Here is a 23,640-nt window from a genome sequence, read left to right as displayed (position 1 = left end):
CATTTGTTTTATAGTGCATTGTACACATTTAGTATCCCTGGATTTGTAACGTACCATTTGCTTCTCAAGAAGACTTTTACAGACATGGCAGCATACTGGGTCAGTAGCTACCACATCTCAGTAATCTTATACATTTCCTTCCAATATGAGTCTCAAATAATTGGATCACATAAGAGAAGGGACAGGCTTGTGGTAGTGAGAGATAGACAAGTGGCTACTATCGAAACAGAATTAGCTGCTCTTTCAAACCACTACCAAGAACCAAAGTACAACCTGGTATCTTTTATTGTATCACAAGCTGCATTCTATCATTTTGGAATAAAAGAAATATCCAGGTCTATAATATGGTTCACAAAAGGAACCATAACATTTCTGTCACTGCAACAGCAACCGTCTCTTTGAGGTTTTATTGCAAATAAACGTAGATTTTTTTTTATCTTGAGTGCACATAAGAAGGTGTTGTGATGATAATGAAGAAAGTCAGTGAAGTAATCCTATAGTTTATAGTTGTACTTTATTCATACTATATATTATTTGTTTACGTTTTGGTACATTCTCTGTATTATTTTTAACGGTACTATATGTGTTGTTGCATTTCCGTTTACATGACATTTGTCAGATAACTTGCCAGTACAGGAAGATTATTTTGCCATTGATACCGGCATATTATAAATAAAGTTGGTTTGGCAACTACATTTTCTAATGAACACATTTTCTTATTAGTTATAGAACTAAAGTACTGAAAATATATTTTGTCTAATTACAACGTGTTGTAGGTATCAGCTCCCTTGGCACCTTACTTCCTAATGCTTTCATATAAAGGAACGTTACTTAAACTACGTAATAAGAAGAATGTCTGTCTCATGTAAATATGAAAAAAGTGTCAAGAGCGCCGAGCCCATTAGTACATTTGTTAAAGTACTGTAGACTAAAGTGCTATTTTGAGTAAGTCTATTGCAGTGTTTTTCAACCAGGGTTCCCCGGACATCCATAAAGCGTTCACTGCAATTTTCTGGTAATTTGAAAATTATATAAAATACAGAAGAATGTACAAAGCATCTGATCACAAAGTTGCTGTTAGAGAGGGTTCGGGTTCGGGTTCATTAGAATTTCACTTAGGGGTCCTTAACCAAAAAAGGTTGGAAACCACTGGTCTATTGGTTGGATACATTGGTAATCTCCACAAAACAATCAAATATAACTTCTAAATATCACTTGTCATTGTAATCTGGTTATGTACTGTATCATTGCAAAGTTGTGTGCTGTAGTTTACAGAATAGAATGACAGAATGATAGCAAAGTAAAAAAAAAAACTCAGCATGGATTTCCCAATTCCTCTATTGGTAAAATACACAGAATGTGGGACACAGTTCCCTATAGCCAATAGTTTGGAAATGATCTGTTAGCCCAAGTTAGTCGGAACTGCTTCTCTAGAAACCATGTGCCCATGGTATAGTAACTGAATATATTAATATACAGTATATGGCGTTAATTATGAGTGTACTTTGTACCGATTTGTGTATATTACTAGAACTGTTCCATATGTTACGGATATAACATTAATGCTTGCTGTCTTGAAACTACAACATTAAATTCAAGGTCTGTATACTAAAAAGCAATACGCTTTAACATTTCCACACTTGTAAGCGGCAAACAAATTGGATTTTCCAACAGGGAAGTAAAGAGGTTTGCAATAACGCAGCAAGCATGAGTGCTAGATATAGATTAGAGATTTCTGACAATAATTCCTTAAATATCTGATAGCCAGGAGGGCATTGAAAAGCTTTAATATTACTATAGTCTTGGGTGGAATTACTGGTTATTTTCCTGATATGTTGCATCATTTTCTTTATCTTTTTCCATTTGCTAATATTACTCAAATAGTGAAAATGCTTTAGGATATTGTAAATCTAATGTGTATTAACGTAGAGCAGGGGATTGCAATTTTTTTTATTTGAATTTGTTTCAACACTTTAAAAAAGAATCCAGTGTGTGCCTATTTATAAATAATCCTTACATGCTTATATGCTATTTTGGGGGGCAGTTTAAGAACTCATCTGCAGATAATTCAAATTGTACCTTGGATTACCACCTACAGTAGTTCAGGGGTGCTCAACTCCAGTCCTCTAGACCCCCCAACTGGTCAGGTTTTAAGGATATCTCAGCTTCTGCACACGTGACTCAAACAGTCTTTGACTGAGCCACTGTTTGAGCCACCTGTGCTGAAGCTGGAATATCCTTAAAACCTGACCTGTTGGGGGTTTCGAGGACAGGAGTTGAGCACCCCTGGCCTGCTGTAGTTCACGTGGATGTTATACTACAATACATTGCAGATCTCTGTGGCAACTACAAAATGTGCTGGACGAGATTTTTCTGCACAGTTACAGTATAAAGCCCCTATTTGTATATGGTGCAAGGCCTTAGTTCACAGTAATATTTAACAGTTTAATACATTCTGAATTTCATTGTCATACTATATAACACAAACGGTGTACTAACGTATTGTTTGATATGGAAATAGGCTTTACACACTGCAGCTATCCAGTATTCTCCATGTACTTTTTCGTAAAACATATTTATAGTAAGAAGACAATATAATGACCCTGCATTCTATCCAAGGTAGAAACAAATTTCCGGAATGGGACGTTTGGCTGCGACCGAATCGCACCGGCGCAATGCCGCCTGACAACTCACCTCCGGTGGCCTCGCCACCTTTCACCATTTAAAAATGTTCTCAGAGGATCTCCCCAGCCCCAGGGCACAACTACCCAACCCCAGGGCACATCTCCCCAGCCCCAGGGCACATCTCCCCAGGCCCAGGGCACAACTACCCAGCCCCAGGGCACATCTCCCCAGCCCCAGGGCACATTTCCCCAGCCCCAGGGCACAACTACCCAGCCCCAGGGCACAACTACCCAGCCCCAGGGCACATCTCCCCAGCCCAAGGGCACATCTCCCCTGCCCCAGGGCACAACTACCCAGCCCCAGGGCACATTTCCCCAGCCCCATGGCACATTTCCCCAGCCCCTGGGCACAACTACCCAGCCCCAGGGCACATCTCCCCAGCCCCAGGGCACATGGGGTTGGAGGAAAGGAAATTTCACCAGCAACAAAGGAAAGGGTTCTTTACAGTAAGGGCAGTTAAAATGTGGAATTCATTACCCATGGAGACTGTGATGGCAGATACAATAGATTTGTTCAAAAAAAGGTTGGGAAAGGTATACAGGGATATACCAAATAAGTATACATGGGAAGGATGTTGATCCAGGGATTAATCCGATTGCCAATTCTTGGAGTCAGGAAGGAATTAATTTTTCCCTTTAATGGGGTTTTTTGTTTGCCTTCCTCTGGATCAATAAGTAAGTATAGATATAGGATAACGTATCTGTTGTCTAAATTTAGCATAGGTTGAACTTGATGGACGTACGTCTTTTTTCAACCTCATCTACTATGTAACTATGTAACTATGTAACTATGTAACATCTCCCCAGCCCCAGGGCACAACTACCCAGCCCCAGGGCACATCTACACAGCCCCAGGGCACATCTACACAGCCCCAGGGCACATCAACACAGCCCCAGGGCACATCTACCCAGTTGGCAGAGCATAAAGTATTGTCAACTTGTCATCATAATATTGAAATCCCGACCTGGTTCTCCAAGTCACCATTCCTTATAGAAATTCTGGGTTGTTTATATGTACCAAACTGCAGTGAAATTATCTTAGAAAACAAGAACTGGAATAAGGAGAAGGACACTTACTGTTGGATGCTATTTAGTCAGGTTGTCAATATTGAACATGTTGATTCAGTCCTGCATTTGTTTTACTTATGTCCAAATGTCCACATACTGTGTCTGTACTCCTGAATAGTCCTCTAAAACAGATGGAAGTGGAATCACAATTAGAGACACCGACGCTAAATAACGTTATCACCTGAATAAATTAAATTGCAGATCTCAAATAAAAGCTGGTTGTAGTTATAAAGGGAGTGGTAGGGAGTTTTGCACAATAATAGCGCAGAAAAAAAATGATTAGTAAAAATATTTTTACTTATGAAGCACCAAATACTGCAACGGGGCTTCCTGGAGTGAGACCCCGTGGAAATGGGAGCACATTCTGTAAAGGTAGCACTAGCCACAGGCTAGAGTCTAAAGTAACATCTAAAGGAAACCATATCAGAAAGACACAGGGATATAGTGTTAAAGTTTTAATACTGTTTTTTTTTTCTATTGCCATAGATATTTTAGACATAGTTAAAGGCAATTATGAATATAATAATTTCAGTGTGGGAGTTAGGCCACACTCTTTGTTTAATTTTTAATTGAAGCAGCTGTTATATTAATATGCCTGGTAACATTTTATAACAGCGATTTCACCCAACGTACCAGCAAAAGTACAAAAGCCAGTGAGAGAACAAACAAACAAAACAATAGTAATAGTGGTGTGTTCATCGGTCATTGTCACAAGTTTGTTCCAACTATAATAAGACCTTGACATGTTGGGCGTACATTTTAACTTTAACATACAATATAAATGATGTGTCCTAATTATATTTAAGCAAAATATAATCAAAAACTATGCAAATGCAGAGAAATGTAGTATATGTCATGGTTATCTAAAGCTGGTATGAATTGTCCTAGAATTAAATTAATTGACATTGTTCTATACCACAAGGCAACACCTGATATGAACTTGTAAATGTCATTCTAATCACAGCACTTACAAAACAACTCAAAGTTGTATTAAAAAAATATGTTTATTGTTTTATGGTTTTAGTGTACATCATTTCATGCAGTAAAATGATGAATTGGCTTTGTACAGTAATTGTTTCACTTTTTTCAAGTAAATGTATTTATACTGTATGTTCTTTAGTGTCTGGATCTGATGAAACTGTGGGGTAATAATACTTACGGGTATTCTTAACCTAAATACTTAAAACAATTTCAGAAAAGTCTAAAAGTACTACTCTTACAGTAAAGGGAAATCACATCATTTAAATAAATAAACAATCTCGATAAAAACATGTTTTAATAAAAACAGAGATGAAGTGTGATAAATACATAGTTTGTATGGGCAGCAAAATCACTAGTTTCCGAAAGGAAATACTGTAGTAATCTTTTTTTTATTTCCCAAAAGCCCCAAAATACAAGAATCTCTTGAGAGATACAGCACTAACTAAGGTGATAATGAAAACTATTCTCAAAAAGTTATATCAATAAAGTGTTCATTTAAACAAGTTAAAGGGAAATTCAATATACTCCAAAGCGGGGATGGCAGAAAACCTTCAATGACTTGAATGGAGGCTTCAAGCTAATAACGGTGCAATCGGCTGCTTCAGAGTGCATTAAATTACCCCTTTTAATAGAGTAAAATCATTGTTACTAAACAACATTTTTGTCATCTTTCTATAATAAAGACTTACAAGAAGTGATTGTATAAGTTACATGTACTTTTACATATGTGTACATGCAGCCACATGTTTCTTTGTCTATGATCTGTATAACAACCTAAAAAGGTAAACGTGAAGATGGATATTCAGTCTTGGTTTGGTTAGATGGAGTTTTGGGAGATAACACTGGATTGAGAGTGTGAGTTAACACAATTTGGGTGATATCGAATTATTGGTGCCTGTTTGGCTTATTGAAAATCTCATAGAGTGAGTGTGAGGGTCTTCAGCTGGAATTCGACCCGCCAGTTTATGTAGTAAACATTTTTACCACTATACTATGGTTCCTTCCAAACATTTAGTGATTGTTGTAGTCTATTCATAAAATACACTGAGCCATATGCCCTTCACTAGAAACATGCACAAGAGGAATTGTATTTATGCGCACTGACAACACTTTAATCCTATACTGTATTTCTCTCCTTTTTTCTTTTCAAGACACCCTGGCTTTGGAATACAAGACAGTGTTGGTACAATTATCCATATCAGGTAATAAATACACATAAACTGTACGAGTTTACTTATGTCACCTAAAATTACAATTCTAAACAAATGAGCAGACACCGCTGTAGTAGTTTATGATTAATATACATTCAATGTATTTTTTTGCCATTATACAATCTTAAATCTCATGGTTTTGTAATTCATCTACATAATAAGTGAAACTTCAAACAATTGATTATATTTAAAATTACCAAAGCTTGACGGACTTTGGTGGATGTAAGATGTTATGATAACACCTCTATTTGCATGTGATTATCACTAACAGCCATTATACAGTAGTTACCGCTATGCTCTCTACAAGACAAAACATGGCTTAACATGACATTATTGTCCTTTGAAGATATGCAGTTAGGTTTAACGTAACGTCAAGTTGGCATAACGTTAAGTTACTTAACAGAGCTTTGTGGATCTGAACCATAAAGTTTACAGGTCTAATTAACCCCTTTCAACAAGAGCTGATAATCGATTCTCTGGTGCCAAAGTTACCGGAATATGTGACCCGCGAAGGTCACATAAAAAGTACACTGGCAGTTCCCCTTGATCCAGGTTCTCCCATTATTAAACTCCATTGACACGAAAATACTGCTATTTAAGATCTTGAAAGATATGAAGTACATGGGTTTTTTAATGCCAGATTAAAAGCAGACAAACCACAAAAAAAGTCTCAGCAGGTACGGAGTGACTGTATTTAAACAACAATGGTATCCAGTATGCTTCTGAAAACCACAATGCAAAACCAGTGTATGTTCAATATTTGACAAGAATATGAATAGACAACATTAATCAGATTTGATTTTAAACCCAGGGGGATCACATCTGTTACTGAATACTAACATGATATTTGGAGATTGTCGCTTTCTACAGAGGCCTTTTTCTTTTATGTCAGGGCCCCAGCTGTCTTATTTCCACTTCAAAATCCATGCGTCATAATGGTAGAAATTGTTAGTGCTGCAATAAGTACAGCCTACAAATAGTGTGGAGTTAAGTGCTTGCGATGATCATAACCAGAGAAAATAACCTTTATAAAAGTGTTTCCATGACAAACTGAGACCTGAACAAAAAAATACATATTAATAATTCACATATTGGAACTACATATTTCCTGCTATTTTGTTATTGCAAAATTGACTTATACTGTACATACAAATGGAGAGAAGCAATGGATTTTGTTGGCATTTCTTTTTTATGTAGATGACATACAGTATTTGTGACCTCAATACAAATGACTGTATAATAAATATATTTAAATATGTCAAGTAGTAGAAGAGTTCCCTAAAATATTTCAGATGGAACAGTAAAAATCTTAAGTTTTCCCAGTGTTTAGGATACACACATCTGCATAAGCATTTGTAGGCAAGACAGGAGGAGCCAGGCTATTGGATATGCAGTATGTGCACCTATCCACATATATAATAATGATTTTACATTTACTTTACATTTTCTTACCTTTTGGGCTACACCCCATTAGGTTATAGTTATTAACGCATTCTTAAACTACAGTAAATTGGATTTTTAAAACACTTTGCTTTATCAGTGACATTTACTGCCAGATCTGATGAGATGCAGGCCCTGGCTGCTGGGTGGAAACAGGAGATGGCATTTTGATTTGAACTTGCAGGAAAGTTTTGATCCGTGCTCGTGCTTTCTTGATATTTCAGGTGTTTTGTCAGCTTCACCCTCTTGCAGCTACTGTGTGTGGAAGTTCTCCCCACTTCCACGAAATCCACCGAAGACAAGCTCCATGGACAAGACAGACGAAGTAAAACAAACACAGAGCGCACCAAAGGTGATTGTAAGGTATAATCAGCAGTACAGGTACTGTAGTCCTCACTATCCAATGTTTCACTTTACAACTAATGGCATATCCGACGCTTTACAATGCAACCCTATGGGCCGTTTTTCGACGCCTGAATGCGGTATCCAACGCTCACCGCCACTGATTAACATGGGACTCACTTTACAACGGTTTCACTATCCAACGCTCCTTCCAGAACGGATTCTGTTGGATAACCGAGGACTGCCTGTACATAAAAAGCAAGTGTAAACTTATATTTAAAATGTCAGCAGTTCAGTGGGTTATTATTGAACCTGTCCAAGTTGCCTGGTTGTTTGCCATTAGAAACTTTTAGGCAGAGTTGGTGTTTAAACAATTTGCCCCGCACACCGGGATCAGCTGTTCATCTGCCACTTCCAGGTTCGCGTGTCCCGTATTGTGCAGTCAGACACGGCTCACTGTTTGCTGTTTCTACAACATGTGATCCCAGTGCGCGGGACACATTATTTAAAGACCAACTCTGCCTTAAAGTTTCTAACAGCAAACAACCAGGCAACCCGGACAGGTTCAATAATAACCCACTGAACTGCTGACATTTTTAATGTAAGTTTACACTTGCTTTTTATGTACTGCTGATTATACATTACCATCACCTTTGGTGCGCTCTGTGTTTGGTTTTCTTCATCTGTCTGTAGGAACGTATTCAATATACTGTGTAGCAGTCTTCCCTCGTGCCGGAGGAGACTTCAGCCCCATTCATTTGAATGAACCTGACAATGTCACAAGATATTACAAGGGGACCGAATGAATAAATTTTTTGTATTACAGCCTGTTTTTCTCTTTCCAGAATAGAGTACATTCTCGAAAGGCTTCTTCCCTGTTGATTCCCTATTCCCTGTTGATTTAAAGTGGCTCTTCTATTTGCAAGATTTTACAGCTACATAGAATTGAAATCAACATGAGTGATGCTAAAGCATTTCCTCTGCAATAGTTGTACAGCATGTTTTCATGATTTTGAATTTCATAACCAAGCACTCCTTCAAATATTAACAGCTTTGCTGAAATGTTTTGTTGTCAGGTCATTTTAATACTGCCTGTTATATATTTTCTGAACTCCGTTTGTTAAATAAACAATAGTAAAAAGGTGTGTTTATTTTTCAGCAACTGACAACTGACCTGCATTACTACTATATTGTTGAACTGTCATTCTACTGGTCCTTGATGTTTTCTCAATTTACTGACATCAAAAGAAAGGTAAAGACATATATATTTTTGCAGATGTATAGATTATGGGCCTCATGCAGAGAGCATCGTTATTTCGAAATTCGCCATTTTTTGTACAATTTCGTGCAGAAACCGGCAGAAAATGGCGAGTTACGAAAAACGCGCCATTTTGTTTTTTCTATTGCTAAAACTCGCCTCGCGGCTGGCGAGAACCTCCATCTCGCCATTTTTAAAACTCTCCGAATGCAGAGAGGTGCGAACGGCATGTAGCGGCTGTTCGCGCCAAGAAAATGGCGCGATTCTCGCATTTTTGCCGCGCCAGGAAAAGATGGCAAGATGGCGCTCGCCGCCTATAGTAAAGGGGAAAAAAAAGGCGCGAATTTGTTTTTACACGTTTCTGAAGCGCGCATCTCGCCAATTTAAACTCGCCACACGCATCCATGTTAAACATAGCAGAATTCGCACTTTTCTGCATATGGAGAATAAAACTCTCCAAAAAAGCTACTTTTTATGAAATTCGCCAATTTTAAAATTCTATGCTCTCTGCATGAGGCCCTATGTTTTATAACAATACAGTACATTTGGAAAACATGCACTTATACTAAATGCGTCAACAACAAAAAAAACTATTGAGTTACCGGCAACATATAAGGTTGAAGACCACACTTTGATCACAATTAAAAAATGATGCTGCACTTTGTGCGAATGTATGCTTTTTTTTTTTACATTTATGATGTATTTCTGAGCACTCTGGTTTTGCCCCACTGTGTGCCACTGACATTTCTGGCAACAAATGGGGTAATTTGTGAATGTCGCTTTATGGCATTTTATTTAGCTTGGAAAATATTGTGTTATGTGTTGTTAATATAAGTCGTTCAGTTAAACAAATATGAAAATACAGTATGATATAAAAACCAGTTCAGGAAAGGACAACTTTAAGCATACAAATATACTGTTATCAATGGGTCTGTAATTTATGACAGTGACATTGTTTTGGTTGGCCTCTTGTCATTGTTTTCAAATGAAAATACAGTAGTATTGAAGTGTGAGTGTAATTGACTGGTGGACTGGATGTATACTAATATTACTGTACATCTTATAACATAGATTCATTTTTGTCATTATGTGCAAAGGATCAGACCATGGTGCTTTGACATTGATATTATATTTCTAATTTAAAGCACAAATTATAATTCTGGTAGCATCTTCATGTCTATACATAGATTAGTGGCTACTAGTATTTAGTTTATCATTCTACTAATTAATACTTTAACACCATTAGTTTTGGAGACAGAACTGCTACTTTCAAGCTACTACTAATTAATGACCTTTATTTGTACCAAGGTTGTAATAATAATAATACGAACACTTTTGATAATCTAGCGCCGCCATTGATGTGCACAGAAGAACAACTAATTTAAATTCTGGGCAGAGATCTTCCACTCCAACTTTTGGTATCCCCCAAATTTCATTAAGACAGTCACCGACTTATGTACCCTGAGATACTGCGACAGCAAAGCACTTGAAATGTTCTCTCTGTACTATGATTTGTTGTGTTCTGAAAAGATTAGCTAGGAAGTGATGTCATTATGCCTGACCTAAGAGTCTAGTTTGCTGTGGATTTGTGAATACCCTAAGTTCACACAAAGCACTTTTGGTCTCTACTTTAGAGATCAATGTCATCCAAAAGAAGTGTGTGAAAATGTGCTTTTTGTATTTGGTACGTTTTAGTGCCATTGCACTGTGGGGTGACAAAAACAAAATAACTAAATTCAGCGCTAGACCTATATAAACAGTGCTGTGCACAATAGATAAAATGAAATAATGAATGCAGCCTAGTGTTCTATAAGGGGAATTATCTCTAGAACTCCCCAATACAATGGTGAATATACAAATATAGAAAATAACCTGGCGCAAAGTGTACAATATACTTGTGAATATTACTATAAAAAGCAATGTCCATAAAAATAAAGGCTATAAGTGATGAGAGTGGAGTCCTTCCTTTCAGATGTTCGAGTGGTAAATGGACTCGGTTCCCAAGATTTGTGAAGAAAAACAGGAGGAGTTTTTATCTTTTTGGCTGCAGACTGTTATCCTGTGGTGTATGATAAAAACCATAGACAAAACATTGCGCAGTATTGTTTCATCAAATGAATTCCCCCATATACAGCTTCAACCCGTGCCTACTTACTAGTTGCAAAGCAGGCAGCATGCAGTGGAGAGAATCTGTGATTTTCCAAGTCCCAGCGTTTTCAGGCACAGCACGTACCCCACGAGGTGCGCCGTCTTCGGATAGGCTCAGATAAAATCTTTTTCTCCAGGTGTTGTCATCTGTGTCCACTCCCGTATTCCTGTATATGCAACTCCAACCAGGGATAAAAAAGGGGGCAGAGGATTGCGCAATACCTAAAAACCTTTTAATACCTCCAATGCACAAACAGACATATACTCACAGACACAGTGAGTTTTAAAATCAATAGGAGCGCCCGACCCGGCTGTCCAGCAGCAAACACCAGTCCCGCGATGCTCCGGTGTCAGCGCAGTGACGTCACCGCTTCCGCTTCCACACAGGTAGCTGAATGTGAAAACAGGCCGGCGTTTCACATTCAGCTACCTGTGTGGAAGCGGAAGCGGTGACGTCACCGCGCTGACACCGGAGCATCGCGAGATACACGCGGCTACCGGCAAGGACTGCCAGGGACTGGTGTTTGCTGCTGGACAGCCGGGTCGGGCAATCCTATTGATTTTAAAACTCACTGTGTCTGTGAGTATATGTCTGTTTGTGCATTGGAGGTATTAAAAGGTTTTTAGGTATTGCGCATTCCTCTGCCCCCTTTTTTATCCCTGGTTGGAGTTGCATATACAGGAATACGGGAGTGGACACAGATGACAACACCTGGAGAAAAAGATTTTATCTGAGCCTATCCGAAGACGGCGCACCTCGTGGGGTTCGTGCTGTGCTTGAAAACGCTGGGACTTGGAAAATCACAGATTCTCTCCACTGCATGCTGCCTGCTTTGCATCTAGTAAGTAGGCACGGGTTGTAGCTGTATATGGGGGAATTCATATGATGAAACAATACTGTGCAATGTTTTGTCTATGGTTTTTATCATACACCACAGGATAACAGTCTGCAGCAAAAAAGGAAAAAACTCCTCCTGTTTTTCTTCACAAATCTTGGGAACTGAGTCCATTTACCACTCAAACATCTGAAAGGAAGGACTCCACTCTCATCACTTATATCCTTTATTTTTATGGACATTGCTTTTTATAGTAATATTCACAAGTATATTGTACACATTGCACTGTGGGGTAATTGAGAGAACAGTGACTGGATAAATGTCCCGTAGAGGGGAGGAAATATTAGAGTGGTTGCAATTAGTTACTTGCTTCCATTTGTCTCATGGGTTCATAATTTATTGTCCGGTCCTCCAACTAGTTGCCCTGTATGTTGTGTCTTTGGTCATTCTGCTACATCTTTTGGTTACCTGTAGATTGCCTACTATGGAAGTAGTAGAAAAACTACGGGAAATCAATCTACATTTTTATTCAAGTGGTTCTTCTTGGCAATATCCATTACACAAAACAAGAATTAATCCTTTTTCGGGTGTGAATGGTTTTGGGGTGCTCTGGATTTGTTTAACAGTGTTATTTAAAGTCAACTTTTCCTTTTATTGAATTAATTATAGTTTGATCAAATATTCCGAAAGGAACTAATAAATATTACATTATTACAGGATCTGTTACCAGCTTGCTCATGTCGAAATCTGGTGCCCTTTGAGCTGTGCTGCAGTTTAGCTAGAAGTGATTGGGAGAGTGCCAGCATATCTTGAATATTTCATTTAAGAGAATCTTACAGCAAAGGAAAATCGGTGGCATCCTTCCAGCGTTCTGCTAGTTGAAAGTCAATGTGTTGGTTTCTCCCCTAAGCACTATTGGGAAGAATTCATTGCTTCAACATTGTTTTATGGTAAAGATTACCTGTAGTGAATGATTAATGTACAAGTGGTTGTTTATGGATGATGCTGGGGGAGGCAACTGATCAGTGATGTAACTAAATTTTTTGGGCAACCTGCAAAAATGTTGAAAGGCCGCCTGTAACAGGGACTTATCCCTGTTTAAATAAAGCAGCATCAGAGCTCTGAGAATCCAGCAGAGAGATCGTTATTGCAGCCACTCAATTAGCTAGTCTCCACCTAGACTAAGGCGAGGTCTGTAAAAAGCCTCATGTGAGACATAGGAGAGAGATTCCTTAGCTCACATTTGGGCTGACAGAAGGAGAGCAGAGAAGCCTGCACACAGACAGCACGAAGGCTGGGCTGAGATCAAGACATCCAGACACCCAGAGACAGATATTTCATGGACATAGAGGACCCAGGAACCTGTCATAGACTGACATGGAGGGCCACCTGCTTAAGGTACCGCCTGATACTTTGGGGTGATAGGCTGGTAATGGGAATATCCCTCCAGTCCTGTAGATAGGGTCCAGGGAAGTAAGTTACCCCTTACAAAGTGATAGGGGTTTTGTTGTTTTTATATGTTTTGCCTGGATAAAGGAACAGGCTCAATAAAGCCAAGATATAATTTCACCCTAATCGGTCTCCATTAAATGTACCTCTGCACACATCTCTTACACCCCCCCTAAAAAAATACATTTAGTTTCCACTGGGGTCTCCATGTGAGCAGCTTTGCAAACACCCCTCCTCCCCCTCTCGCACACCCCCTCTCACACACCTTGCTCTTACCTCCTCCCTTTCCCCCCTCCCATCCTCAGACTTCCCTCTCTCATCCTTACACTTCCCCCACTCTTACTGTCCCCCTCTCTTCCCACATGTCTCACCCCCTTTCTTACTCTTCCTCCCCTCACTCTTCCCCCTCCTCTGTCCTTCACCCAGTCCCGCTACTCACTCAGTACCCTGCACATACTCTCCATCACACACACACACACAACCCCCCCTCCTAAACACACAATCCCCCCCCCCCCCTACCACACGTACACACTTCTCTCCCCTACACACATACTGTAGTGGATACAAGGGTACCCTGACCGTGAGAAGGTAATGTTCCTGGTAGAGTTGTTTGGAAGGGTTTCAACATCCCAGTGCAGGGGGGGTAATACAGGATAGGCTGGTGAATTTAAAATCAGCTACAACTCACTCAGACATAGTCAGGTTAAAACTGGGCAAAGCGCTAAAGCTACTGTAGCTCGCATGACAGTCCCATTCACCTCTCCCCCACTTCCCCAACTGATCATTTCCCCTTTGGGGATTGTCCATAAAAAAGACCCAGGTAAATTTAAGCTAACACAGCACTTTGTCCTATCCATAAGGGAGTTTGGTAAACGATGCCATAGACCAGGGCCTATGCAGGGTCCAATACCAGTCATTCAACACTGCCATAGGTATCATAAAAACATATGGGGAGGACATGCTTATGGCAAAAATTGACAGATTGACCTTTTGGATGTTACCCTTGGCCCCCAGCAGTTTTTGATTCATGGATTGCAAATTTGAAGGGTTAAAGCCCAGGGGCCCGTGCTCTTGGGGGGCCTGCTCTTCCCACCTCCTGAAGAGACCGGTAGGGGGAGATGGTATGTGGTTGCGGGGGGCCCCGGAGTTAAAGGATAAGCCGTAAAAGGATCATAACTTGAGGCAGAGCAGGACGGCAGGGGAGGAGCACCCTCTAGCAGTCTGACCCTGAAGTCTTTCTTACTTCCGGTGTCTGCTGCTAGAGTGCGCTCCTCACCACGTGCTGTTCTGCTCTGCCTCTGCCTTAAGTGATGATTCTTATACCGGCTTATCCTTTAACACCGGCGGCCCTCTGCCGCTGCATGCCATCTCCCCCTGCCAGTCTCTTCAGGAGGTGGGAAGAGCCACTGGGTAGATGCGCAGAGCAGCCTCTCGTGACCTCCACGCATTTCGCAAGAGCGTGCTTCGTCAGGAGTCACGACCAAGCCTGCTCATGTGCATTAAGTATCAGCCACAGCCTTTAAAATGAGACTGCCAATAGGTTCTAATAGCAAACAGCAATGCTAGTGCGTGACACAATGTTGAAATGCAAATAAGTACTACCACCAATGAAAACGCCCCTTAAGAAACATAGAACTCATAAAGACAACAAGCCAAAATATGAACTATTGATAACTAACTCCCTAATAGTGACTAAATCATTATTAATATATAATAAATTGTATTTAAAATAATACCATATTTAAAGTATACATACATAAATCCCCTGTGAATAAATAACATCTTAATAGTGAATAATCAATTTAGTGATAATAATGAATGGCTATAAATAAACTGCCATATATAAAGGGCACTATAAAATAGATAAATATACCTAAATGCCTGTGTATAAATAAATAATAATACTAGTAAACGGCAGCACTGAACCATTATGGATATACATATAATTAAAATAAACAAGCATATAACTGCACATTTATGTGCAATGCACCAAAATATAAACATAATTATTATTAATACATATTTAAAAAAGATTTAAAAAATTAACTAAAATGCAATTAAACAACAGATATGAAAGTATAGGATTACACTGGATTCATGCATTAGTTATATAGACAAAGATTGTGAGACATAAATCTGGCATTAGAAACTCAACCTATCTCAAAAAAGGGGTGAGTTCTATTAACTCATTGAATTCTTTAGGATATTTTGACTCAAAAGTGTAAATCTAGAATTGTTCTTTTTTTAGCAAGAATAAATCTCTATTTACCCGTCTTGCTGTTCTGGGAATACATTCAATTCCCATAATTTTCAGAGAGCTGGGATCACATTTGTGAGCACCGTGAAAATGTTTAAGTAATGGTGTTAGGGGGGTTGCCCTTTGGCACCAGTTTAGGAATATTTTTGATATTCCTCAAGTGCTCTAACATCCTCAATTTTAATGCCTTTTTGTTTTTCCCTATACTGTATATTGCATATCCCACTTTCATTGTAATAAATATACAACATGAGTTGTTAAACAATTAATGAAATTACAAATTGGGTATTTCTTTTGTGTTACTGATGATATAGCCTGTTTATCCGTTTTCATGATGACATGCCTTTCATTTTCCTCATTTATAGTTTCCAATAATAGTTTCCAATAATACCTAATTGTGTTTTAATATCACCGGGCACCTTCTTTACAGTTTTAACCGGACTGGGGGTCAAAAGCCCTTTTAGATTTTGTGCCTTCCTAAACACCATTCCTGGTTTAAATGTAATTAATGGGCCTAATACAGGGTCTAATTTTAAGATCCCCCAGTGTTTACACAAGATCTTTTTAATTGAGCCATGTGTTCTATTGAACTGTGTAATAAAAGATGGTAATCTTGTAGCAGAAACCACTTTTTTATTTGCCATTTGTTTGGAATTTTTATTATACTTTAAAAGAGAGGGATGTTTCACTTTTCTGACCTTTTCGATTGATGAATTAGCAAGGTCCTCCTTCTAGTCTTTTTAGAGGAACCTTTCCCTTAATAAATTGGTCTGTATGTCAGAATTCTCTTCAATGGTACTGTTTCTTTTCAGTCTCAAAAATTGATTATAAGGAATATTTGTAATCCTTTTTTGATCGTGACAACTAGAGGAATGTAAATAGGAATTTACATTGGTATCCTTAAAATGTGTTCTGGTGTGAATGTCACCTTCTTCAATGAATATCTCAAGATCTAAAAATTGGATAGTAGTTATACTATTCATACCACTAAATTTTAAGTTATAAACATTATTATTTAGGGCTGCCACAAAATTCAAGTATGAGCATTCACTGCCCTCCCATATAATTAGAATATCATCTATGTACGTCCTACACAGACTCCCACTAATCCATATATAAGTTTGCAAAAGATGGGTCAAAAATTGTCCCATTGCTGTACCCAAAATCTGCAAAAAATATGCTGAATCAAACAAAAAATAATTGTGAGTTAAAATAAAATCAATCTGTGTGCGGGGTAAGATGTGATGAAGATAATGAGGGGGGCTGGGGGAGATCTGATGATGAGGGGGGTTTCTGATGATGATGATGATGATGAGGGGGAATCTGATGATGGGTGATGAGGGGGAGATTGGATGATGATGAGGGAGATAGCTGATGATGATGAGGGGGAGAGCTGATGATGATGTGGAAAGATATGATGATGAGGGCGAGAGCTGATGATAATGAGGGGGAGATCTGAGATGAGGAATGATGAGAGAGAAAATCAGGGAGAGGATAGGGAAAGGGAGAAAAAAATTGCAGTAAGTATCAATATTAATGGGGCCCTGAAAAAAATGTTTGCCCGGGGACCCGCGCATATCTAGCTATGCCACTGCCATTAAGTCTTGTTGAGGTCTTCGCTTTGCTCGCTCATCCAATAAAGATAGATATCTGGTGTGTGATACCTTTGTGCAACATTTTCTGAAATGCTACAGTAGCCTCTTCTAAGTATTGATGTATTTAAACATACTACAGAAGGACTGCGCCAACCGTAGTGTCTTCAGTTCCTGATGCAGTCCTTTTTTCTGCTGTTTGTTTCTCCTGTTTCTGTTATTCTGTTTTTATGACCATCTAAGTTGTTTTAGACTCTTATGAAAAATCTATTTATACTATTTTTGTTGTAATTAGCAAAACCATGCTGTAGGAGGACATGTGCAGAGGTACACAAGGGAGACTGTTTTAAGGTGAAATTAAAACAAGGCTTTATTGTGCCTGTCACTTTAAACACAGCAGAAATCAACATAAGAGAATAAGCCAAACAAAAAAAACCTATCTCTGCTTTGGAGAGTATCTACACTTGTAGATCATCCCTCTCTGACTGGGTTGGTTAGCTAAGCTATTTACCAGCCTCAAATCGTGGAGACATTTATCAATACACAGACATAGATAATAGTCTTATACGAAAAGTCTTATCTGTTAGCTGGACTGCTGTAGGGGAAGCTTCTCTGCTCTCTTGGAACCGCACCCTTGTGTGCACAGGCAATGTCAGGCTCCAAGTTTAGAATCTTGTCCCCTTTGTCTTGTGGTCAGATTGTCACTCAAGACATCTGTCCTTCCTTGGTTCAGCCCACTTGTGGACTAAGGAATCTCTGCTCTGTCTCCTAGTTCAGCTCAGGTGTGAGCTAAGGAGTCTCTCTTCCTGTCTCAGTGGCAGGGTTTTTCTACCACCTGTAATCAGCCAGGTGGTGTTAGTTAATTGCCTACCAGCAGTTAACCACCATACTGCTAGATTAGAGGCACATTTGTGAACAGGGATAAGTCCGCTGTTACATACCTCCCCTGTTTGTGGGAAGCTCGGGCTTACCACGGCCAAAGCCCATCCTTCCACTCTCATTTGAGATCTTTCTGTGACTTGAATGAGAGTGGATGGAGGAAGAGAACCCTCTGTCCCGCTGGGATTGGAGCCCTTTCTCCAGTTTATTTTTGTCTCCTCCCGAAGGTGCTTGAGATCAGCACTCCTCAGTCGCTCGAGGAGGACTTTTTCCAAGTTAAGTCTTTTTACCGAGTGCGCGGTCATGAGATTTCCGTTGCGTCGGGCACTCCTATTTTTGTAGACAAACTGTATGGCAACAGTTGTAGAGCAGTTAGGACTAGCCCTTAGAGTTTTCCGCTCTTGAAGCGGTCTTTCTGCACCTCCTTCACACAACAGAGTCGCCAGTTCAGCTTCTTTGGTACTGAGTTGCACCTCCACCTCCCTTTCCAGAGAACGTCCTATCTTTTCAGCTTCCTCAGCTAAGGATTCTTTTGGCTTTAATTCTGCACTCCTACCTATGTTGCCTGTTGGGCAGCTGCAGGTTTGGCTAGTGCTTTCTTAGGTGGCTCAAACTTCGTAATCTTGTTTTGAAGGTGCGTGGAGTCCCCAACTCTCACTGTACCCTTGTCCTCACGGGCATTAGTTACTGTGGAATACCGGTGCTTGGGCAGGCCCAATACCTTTTACCGTATTGGAGGAATCTGTAAGTTACTGGTCTGCAGAGTCTCACTCTGTTTGAGTGCGTCATGCAAGTCTCTTCTCAGGGGATTTATCTGCGCACTTTGCTTTCTCTGAGTCTGTATCAGTGTCTCCTTCATATTCTGGAGCTCTGTAATTTTTGTCGTCAAGGTTGCTGCTGCGTCTGTTTCTCCTTGGTGTACTGACTCGAGGGAATGGAACAGTGTCTCTGTCTCTCCAGCTCTTGCTCCAGTTTCTGGGCCTTCTCCCACTCCCTCTCATATAGAGTCACCTGGTATTGAAGCTCTGACTCCAATGATGCTCTGATGACATGCAGCGTGGCCTTTAGCTCCTCATACTGCTCTGTGGAGACGCACTGGGTATTCTGACATTCCTGCAGCGCTTGTACCTCTTTAGCAGCCTGCAGCTTTTCTTCCTGCAGCGTTTGGTGGTTCTCAGCATACTGGAGGTACGTATGCAGACCTTGCAGTTGGTTCTGCAGTCGGTGCTCTGCTTCAAACTTTTCATCTTCCAAAAGTTTATTTCTTTATTTAAGCTGGTGCAGCTTTTCATTCTTTCCCTTGACGTGTTCTGTCAACTCAGAATTTTCTTTTTTTAATCTTAAATTTTCTCTTTCTCCAGTCTCTGTACTATTCAGGGCCTCCTTGCAGTCCACCTTCCATTTTTGCACATCTGCTTGGAGGCGGGCTGTCTCCTGGCGTGAGACTTCCATCTCCAAGTTTAGGTTCTGAAGCTCCTTCTGAGAGACTTTGAGATTCAAGTTAAGATGTAGGATAGTTTTCTTTGACATATCCAGCTCCTCAGTGAGACTGTGAAGTTCCATTCTGGAGACTTCCTGTTCTGTGCGGCAGCTGTTGATCTCATGATGTGAGGTATCCAGTGCTCTGCGGAGAGTATGAACTTCCTTCTGAGATACGTCTACCTCTGTCCGGAAACTGTTGACCTCCTGTTGTGAGGCATTCAGCTCTATGTGAAGAGTGTGCATCTCTTGCTGAAAGACTATCATCTCCTTCAGTGCCTCCTCATACTTCCGCTTCAGCTTAGCCATCATTTTATCAGATTGGCTCTGCTTTTCATCCATGGCGGTAATAGTAGAGTTTGCAGTATCTAGCTCAGTCTTGAGATCGTCCAATTCTGTCCTGGCCAAAGAGTACATTGTGAGCACATCTTTCTGTAGCTTCACGTTATTTTCCCGGAGCCGATCACAGTCACGCCTGGCAACCTTCAGGGCATCCCCAGGGCTGGTCAAGGGATCGTCACTCACCGGTTCCGGCTCCGCTTCCATGGGATGGTTGGTTGAGGTTTTTTCACTATTAGCACCGGACAGACACTTCTTTGGGGTACACAACTTCTGCCTTGGGCCCTCTGGATATTCGGTCATCCGCGGGATGACTTCTCAATTTTCTCTAGGTTTAGGGCATTTCGGACCCCCTTTTCCTCCGCAAGATCTGCAGATGTGATTGTTCCTTCCACGGTAAGTGAAGAACCGCGTTTCTTTTTCTTTTTTCACCTTTTTGTTTTGGATGACACCGATCCCTAAGGGATACTGGGGTCTCCATCTTCATTTGAAATTTTAGCAGCGTCACTGGATCCACCTGGCTTTTCTTGCAACTGTAATAGCTGACGGAAATATTCGGTGATCCACTGCTCCCGCTCTTTCTCCTGCCGATCATATTCGTCATCATAGCGAGTGGTCTTTTCGGTTCGTACCGTGTTCAGGCACCCCCACCATTCTTGGGGTGTTTTGTGGGTGTGACTCGGTTTGGGTTCCCCATAAGAGATGTCTTCCTGCTCATCGGACTGGAAGGGCCACTCTTCCGTGGGGTAGGGTTCATTACAGGAACGCTGTATCTTATCCTCCATTTTGGGGCTATCAGGTGTACTTTTCTTCCTGACCTCAGGAGGCGCTATTGCAGCTGTTGCCACTGTATTTGCTAGAACCCCAAATGGTTGTAGTCCTACAGGTGAGCATATTTTGCTTGTAGAGGTCGTAGCTCTCACAGGCCTCTCTGTAGACTTTTTCTTCCCTATTTTTACAGTCTGTATTTGACTTCAGCTGGGTGGCCATTTTAAATTCCCAGGGTTCTATTTCTTTAAATACAGTGCTTGCTAGCTGCTTATTGTCTGGCTTCAGCAAAGGCATTTGCTTTACACTATTTACTTGCTATGTACAATCCCTCCGCTTCAGCAACAGAATTTGGTTTTCTGCTTCAGTTCAGTAATTTTCAGTCTCATCTTTGGGTATTATGGAATTCACTCTTTACACTTTGGGTGCGTGTTTTACTCCCAAGATACATAGGCAGACTTTTTTACTTGCAGAAAAAAAAACATTCTTTGCAGTGAAATATTTCTTTCACTCCCAGCAGGGTGGCTCAACACTCAGCAATTGGCTTTGGAATACCTTTTACACAGTTCAGCAATCCCTTTTTCCCCAGTAGGGCAATTTTACACTCAGCATTTGTTTGCTGAAAATTCCCCTGCTTCAGCACAGTCTTGCATCAATTTTCACACTTTTCTGCATATACTCCATTCACAGCTGGTAGTCCTATGCGGTGTGGCAACCTTTATTTGCAGAATTAGTACCGCTCGTGGGTCACCATCTGTATTCACTGCTTCATCGAAACATTTGAAAACAACAAACGCCTATCCCTTTATAGGGCTAACTCACTTCTTGAACCGTGACTATGGCTGTAAGGCAAACCCCCTATTTCAATGACCATATTACACTTTATTGTGATAGGCAAATAAGGTTTACCTGCTTCAGCAGTCTCTCCCTCTCTCCTCTTGGGATTGGGGAAAAGAGTCCATCTGTGGTTTTGTAAGTTTCAGTGCAGTGTAGATTTCCTGCTTGGGTGTGTCTCTAACTCTGGTCTCTGCTGCATGAGATATTTTTGTTTAGGCTGTTTGTATGCAAAAAGCACAAAAAAAAATTCACAGGAAATCTCCGGTCCCTTCCAACTTCAAAGACCACCTCTCATCCCAAACTTCTGACACCATATGTAGGAGGACATGTGCAGAGGTACACAAGGGAGACTGTTTTAAGGTGAAATTAAAACAAGGCTTTATTGTGCCTGTCACTTTAAACACAGCAGAAATCAACATAAGAGAATAAGCCAAACAAAAAAAAACTATCTCTGCTTTGGAGAGTATCTACACTTGTAGATCATCCCTCTCTGACTGGGTTGGTTAGCTAAGCTATTTACCAGCCTCAAATCGTGGAGACATTTATCAATACACAGACATAGATAATAGTCTTATACGAAAAGTCTTATCTGTTAGCTGGGCTGCTGTAGGGGAAGCTTCTCTGCTCTCTTGGAACCGCACCCTTGTGTGCACAGGCAATGTCAGGCTCCGAGTTTAGAATCTTGTCCCCTTTGTCTTGTGGTCAGCTTGTCGCTCAAGACATCTATCCTTCCTTGGTTCAGCCCACTTGTGGACTAAGGAATCTCTGCTCTGTCTCCTAGTTCAGCTCAGGTGTGAGCTAAGGAGTCTCTCTTCCTGTCTCAGAGGCAGGGTTTTTCTACCACCTGTAATCAGCCAGGTGGTGTTAGTTAATTGCCTACCAGCAGTTAACCACCACACTGCTGGATTAGAGGCACATTTGTGAACAGGGATAAGTCCCCTGTTACACATTCCAAAAAAAAAACAAAAACGGATTCAAATGTAATTTAAAAAGCTGGTAAAATATATCTTGAGTATTAATGTGCAGTAGTATAAAATCTGTAGAACTTTCACATGGAACTGTCATTGTTGAAGAAGAGGAAATGTGCTACAGTAAGTGCTGTAGTGGCTGTCATACGAAATCTTTCTTTTCAGATTTTAAGCATTTCTTTAATCCCAGCAAATTGCTCTCTAGGGTCTTTACTGCCATTTTGTCAGCAAATGTAACCACCCCCCCCACCCCTGCCGGTCCCCTTTTTGGCATGCATTCTATTTCCCCCGGGGTATACTCTATATCTCGGGATAGAAAGATGTAGAGACACTGCTGTTCTCAGAGTATAAATAAAGAACATTTATGCAAATTGATTGTATCACCCACTTTCTCCTGAGTCATTTTGACAGTATAAGTGTTGTGCATTTAATACATGCAATTAAGGAACCAAGATTTCTACACACTTTCGGTAGTCAAGGCTTTTGTTAAGAATTTTTTATTTGTAAAGGACTTTACATATTCAAAAGACTCATCAAATGTAACTTTTGACATTCAGTGGAACAAAACCATGTAAGTAAAGCTACTCTAGCTGCCGCAAACAGTGTGAAAGGGAATACTGACTTCACATTACATTTACTTTTTAAATGTAGGCACTGTCTATTTAAAATGTAGCTATACAGTAGCACTACAGAAGGTAGATTAGGAAAAAAGCCATATCTACAGTATTTGCATCAGAGATTCTGAAATATATTCAGATTTAATGCTAATCCCTTTAGCATCTACTAATGCAGGACATGCTCAAACCCAGCTTCTGTGTCAGTCATTGTTTGTCACATAATACTGTAGGTGAAGAAAGACTAGGGGGGAAATGATTTGCACTGTTAAAGGAGCAGAACCAAGAGGAATAATGAATTAACCTTGATGCATTTCAGGTCCTCCGATACTTTAAATTGCATAAACTACATATCTTGTCAAATACAGGTCTTAATCATCTTCTATATTTTATAATTTACAAGTGTCTGTCCCACTCTGTGGGGCTCATTCTAGTAGCTTCAATAAATAACTCATTGAGCATTTTTAGCACTTATTGAAGAAGTTGGCAT

The 23,640-nt window shown here is 40.2% G+C and overlaps 1 protein-coding gene across 2 annotated transcripts in view; it reads left to right on the top strand.

Annotated features, from left to right (window-relative positions):
- The window catches only part of CERS6 (ceramide synthase 6), a 145,113-nt gene that overhangs the window by 92,438 nt on the left and 29,035 nt on the right, over positions 1–23,640 (top strand). For both annotated transcript variants that reach the window (XM_075609160.1, XM_075609159.1), the window contains exons 5-6: positions 5,885–5,935; positions 8,886–8,978. In XM_075609160.1, coding sequence (XP_075465275.1) covers positions 5,885–5,935; positions 8,886–8,978 — 144 coding nt within the window. The remainder of the gene's footprint in view (positions 1–5,884; positions 5,936–8,885; positions 8,979–23,640) is intronic.

This window comes from Ascaphus truei, chromosome 7, assembly GCF_040206685.1.
Source record: "Ascaphus truei isolate aAscTru1 chromosome 7, aAscTru1.hap1, whole genome shotgun sequence".
Lineage (NCBI taxonomy): Eukaryota > Metazoa > Chordata > Amphibia > Anura > Ascaphidae > Ascaphus > Ascaphus truei.
Note: the sequence above shows the minus strand (reverse complement) of the source record. Positions and strands in the feature narration are given on the sequence as shown.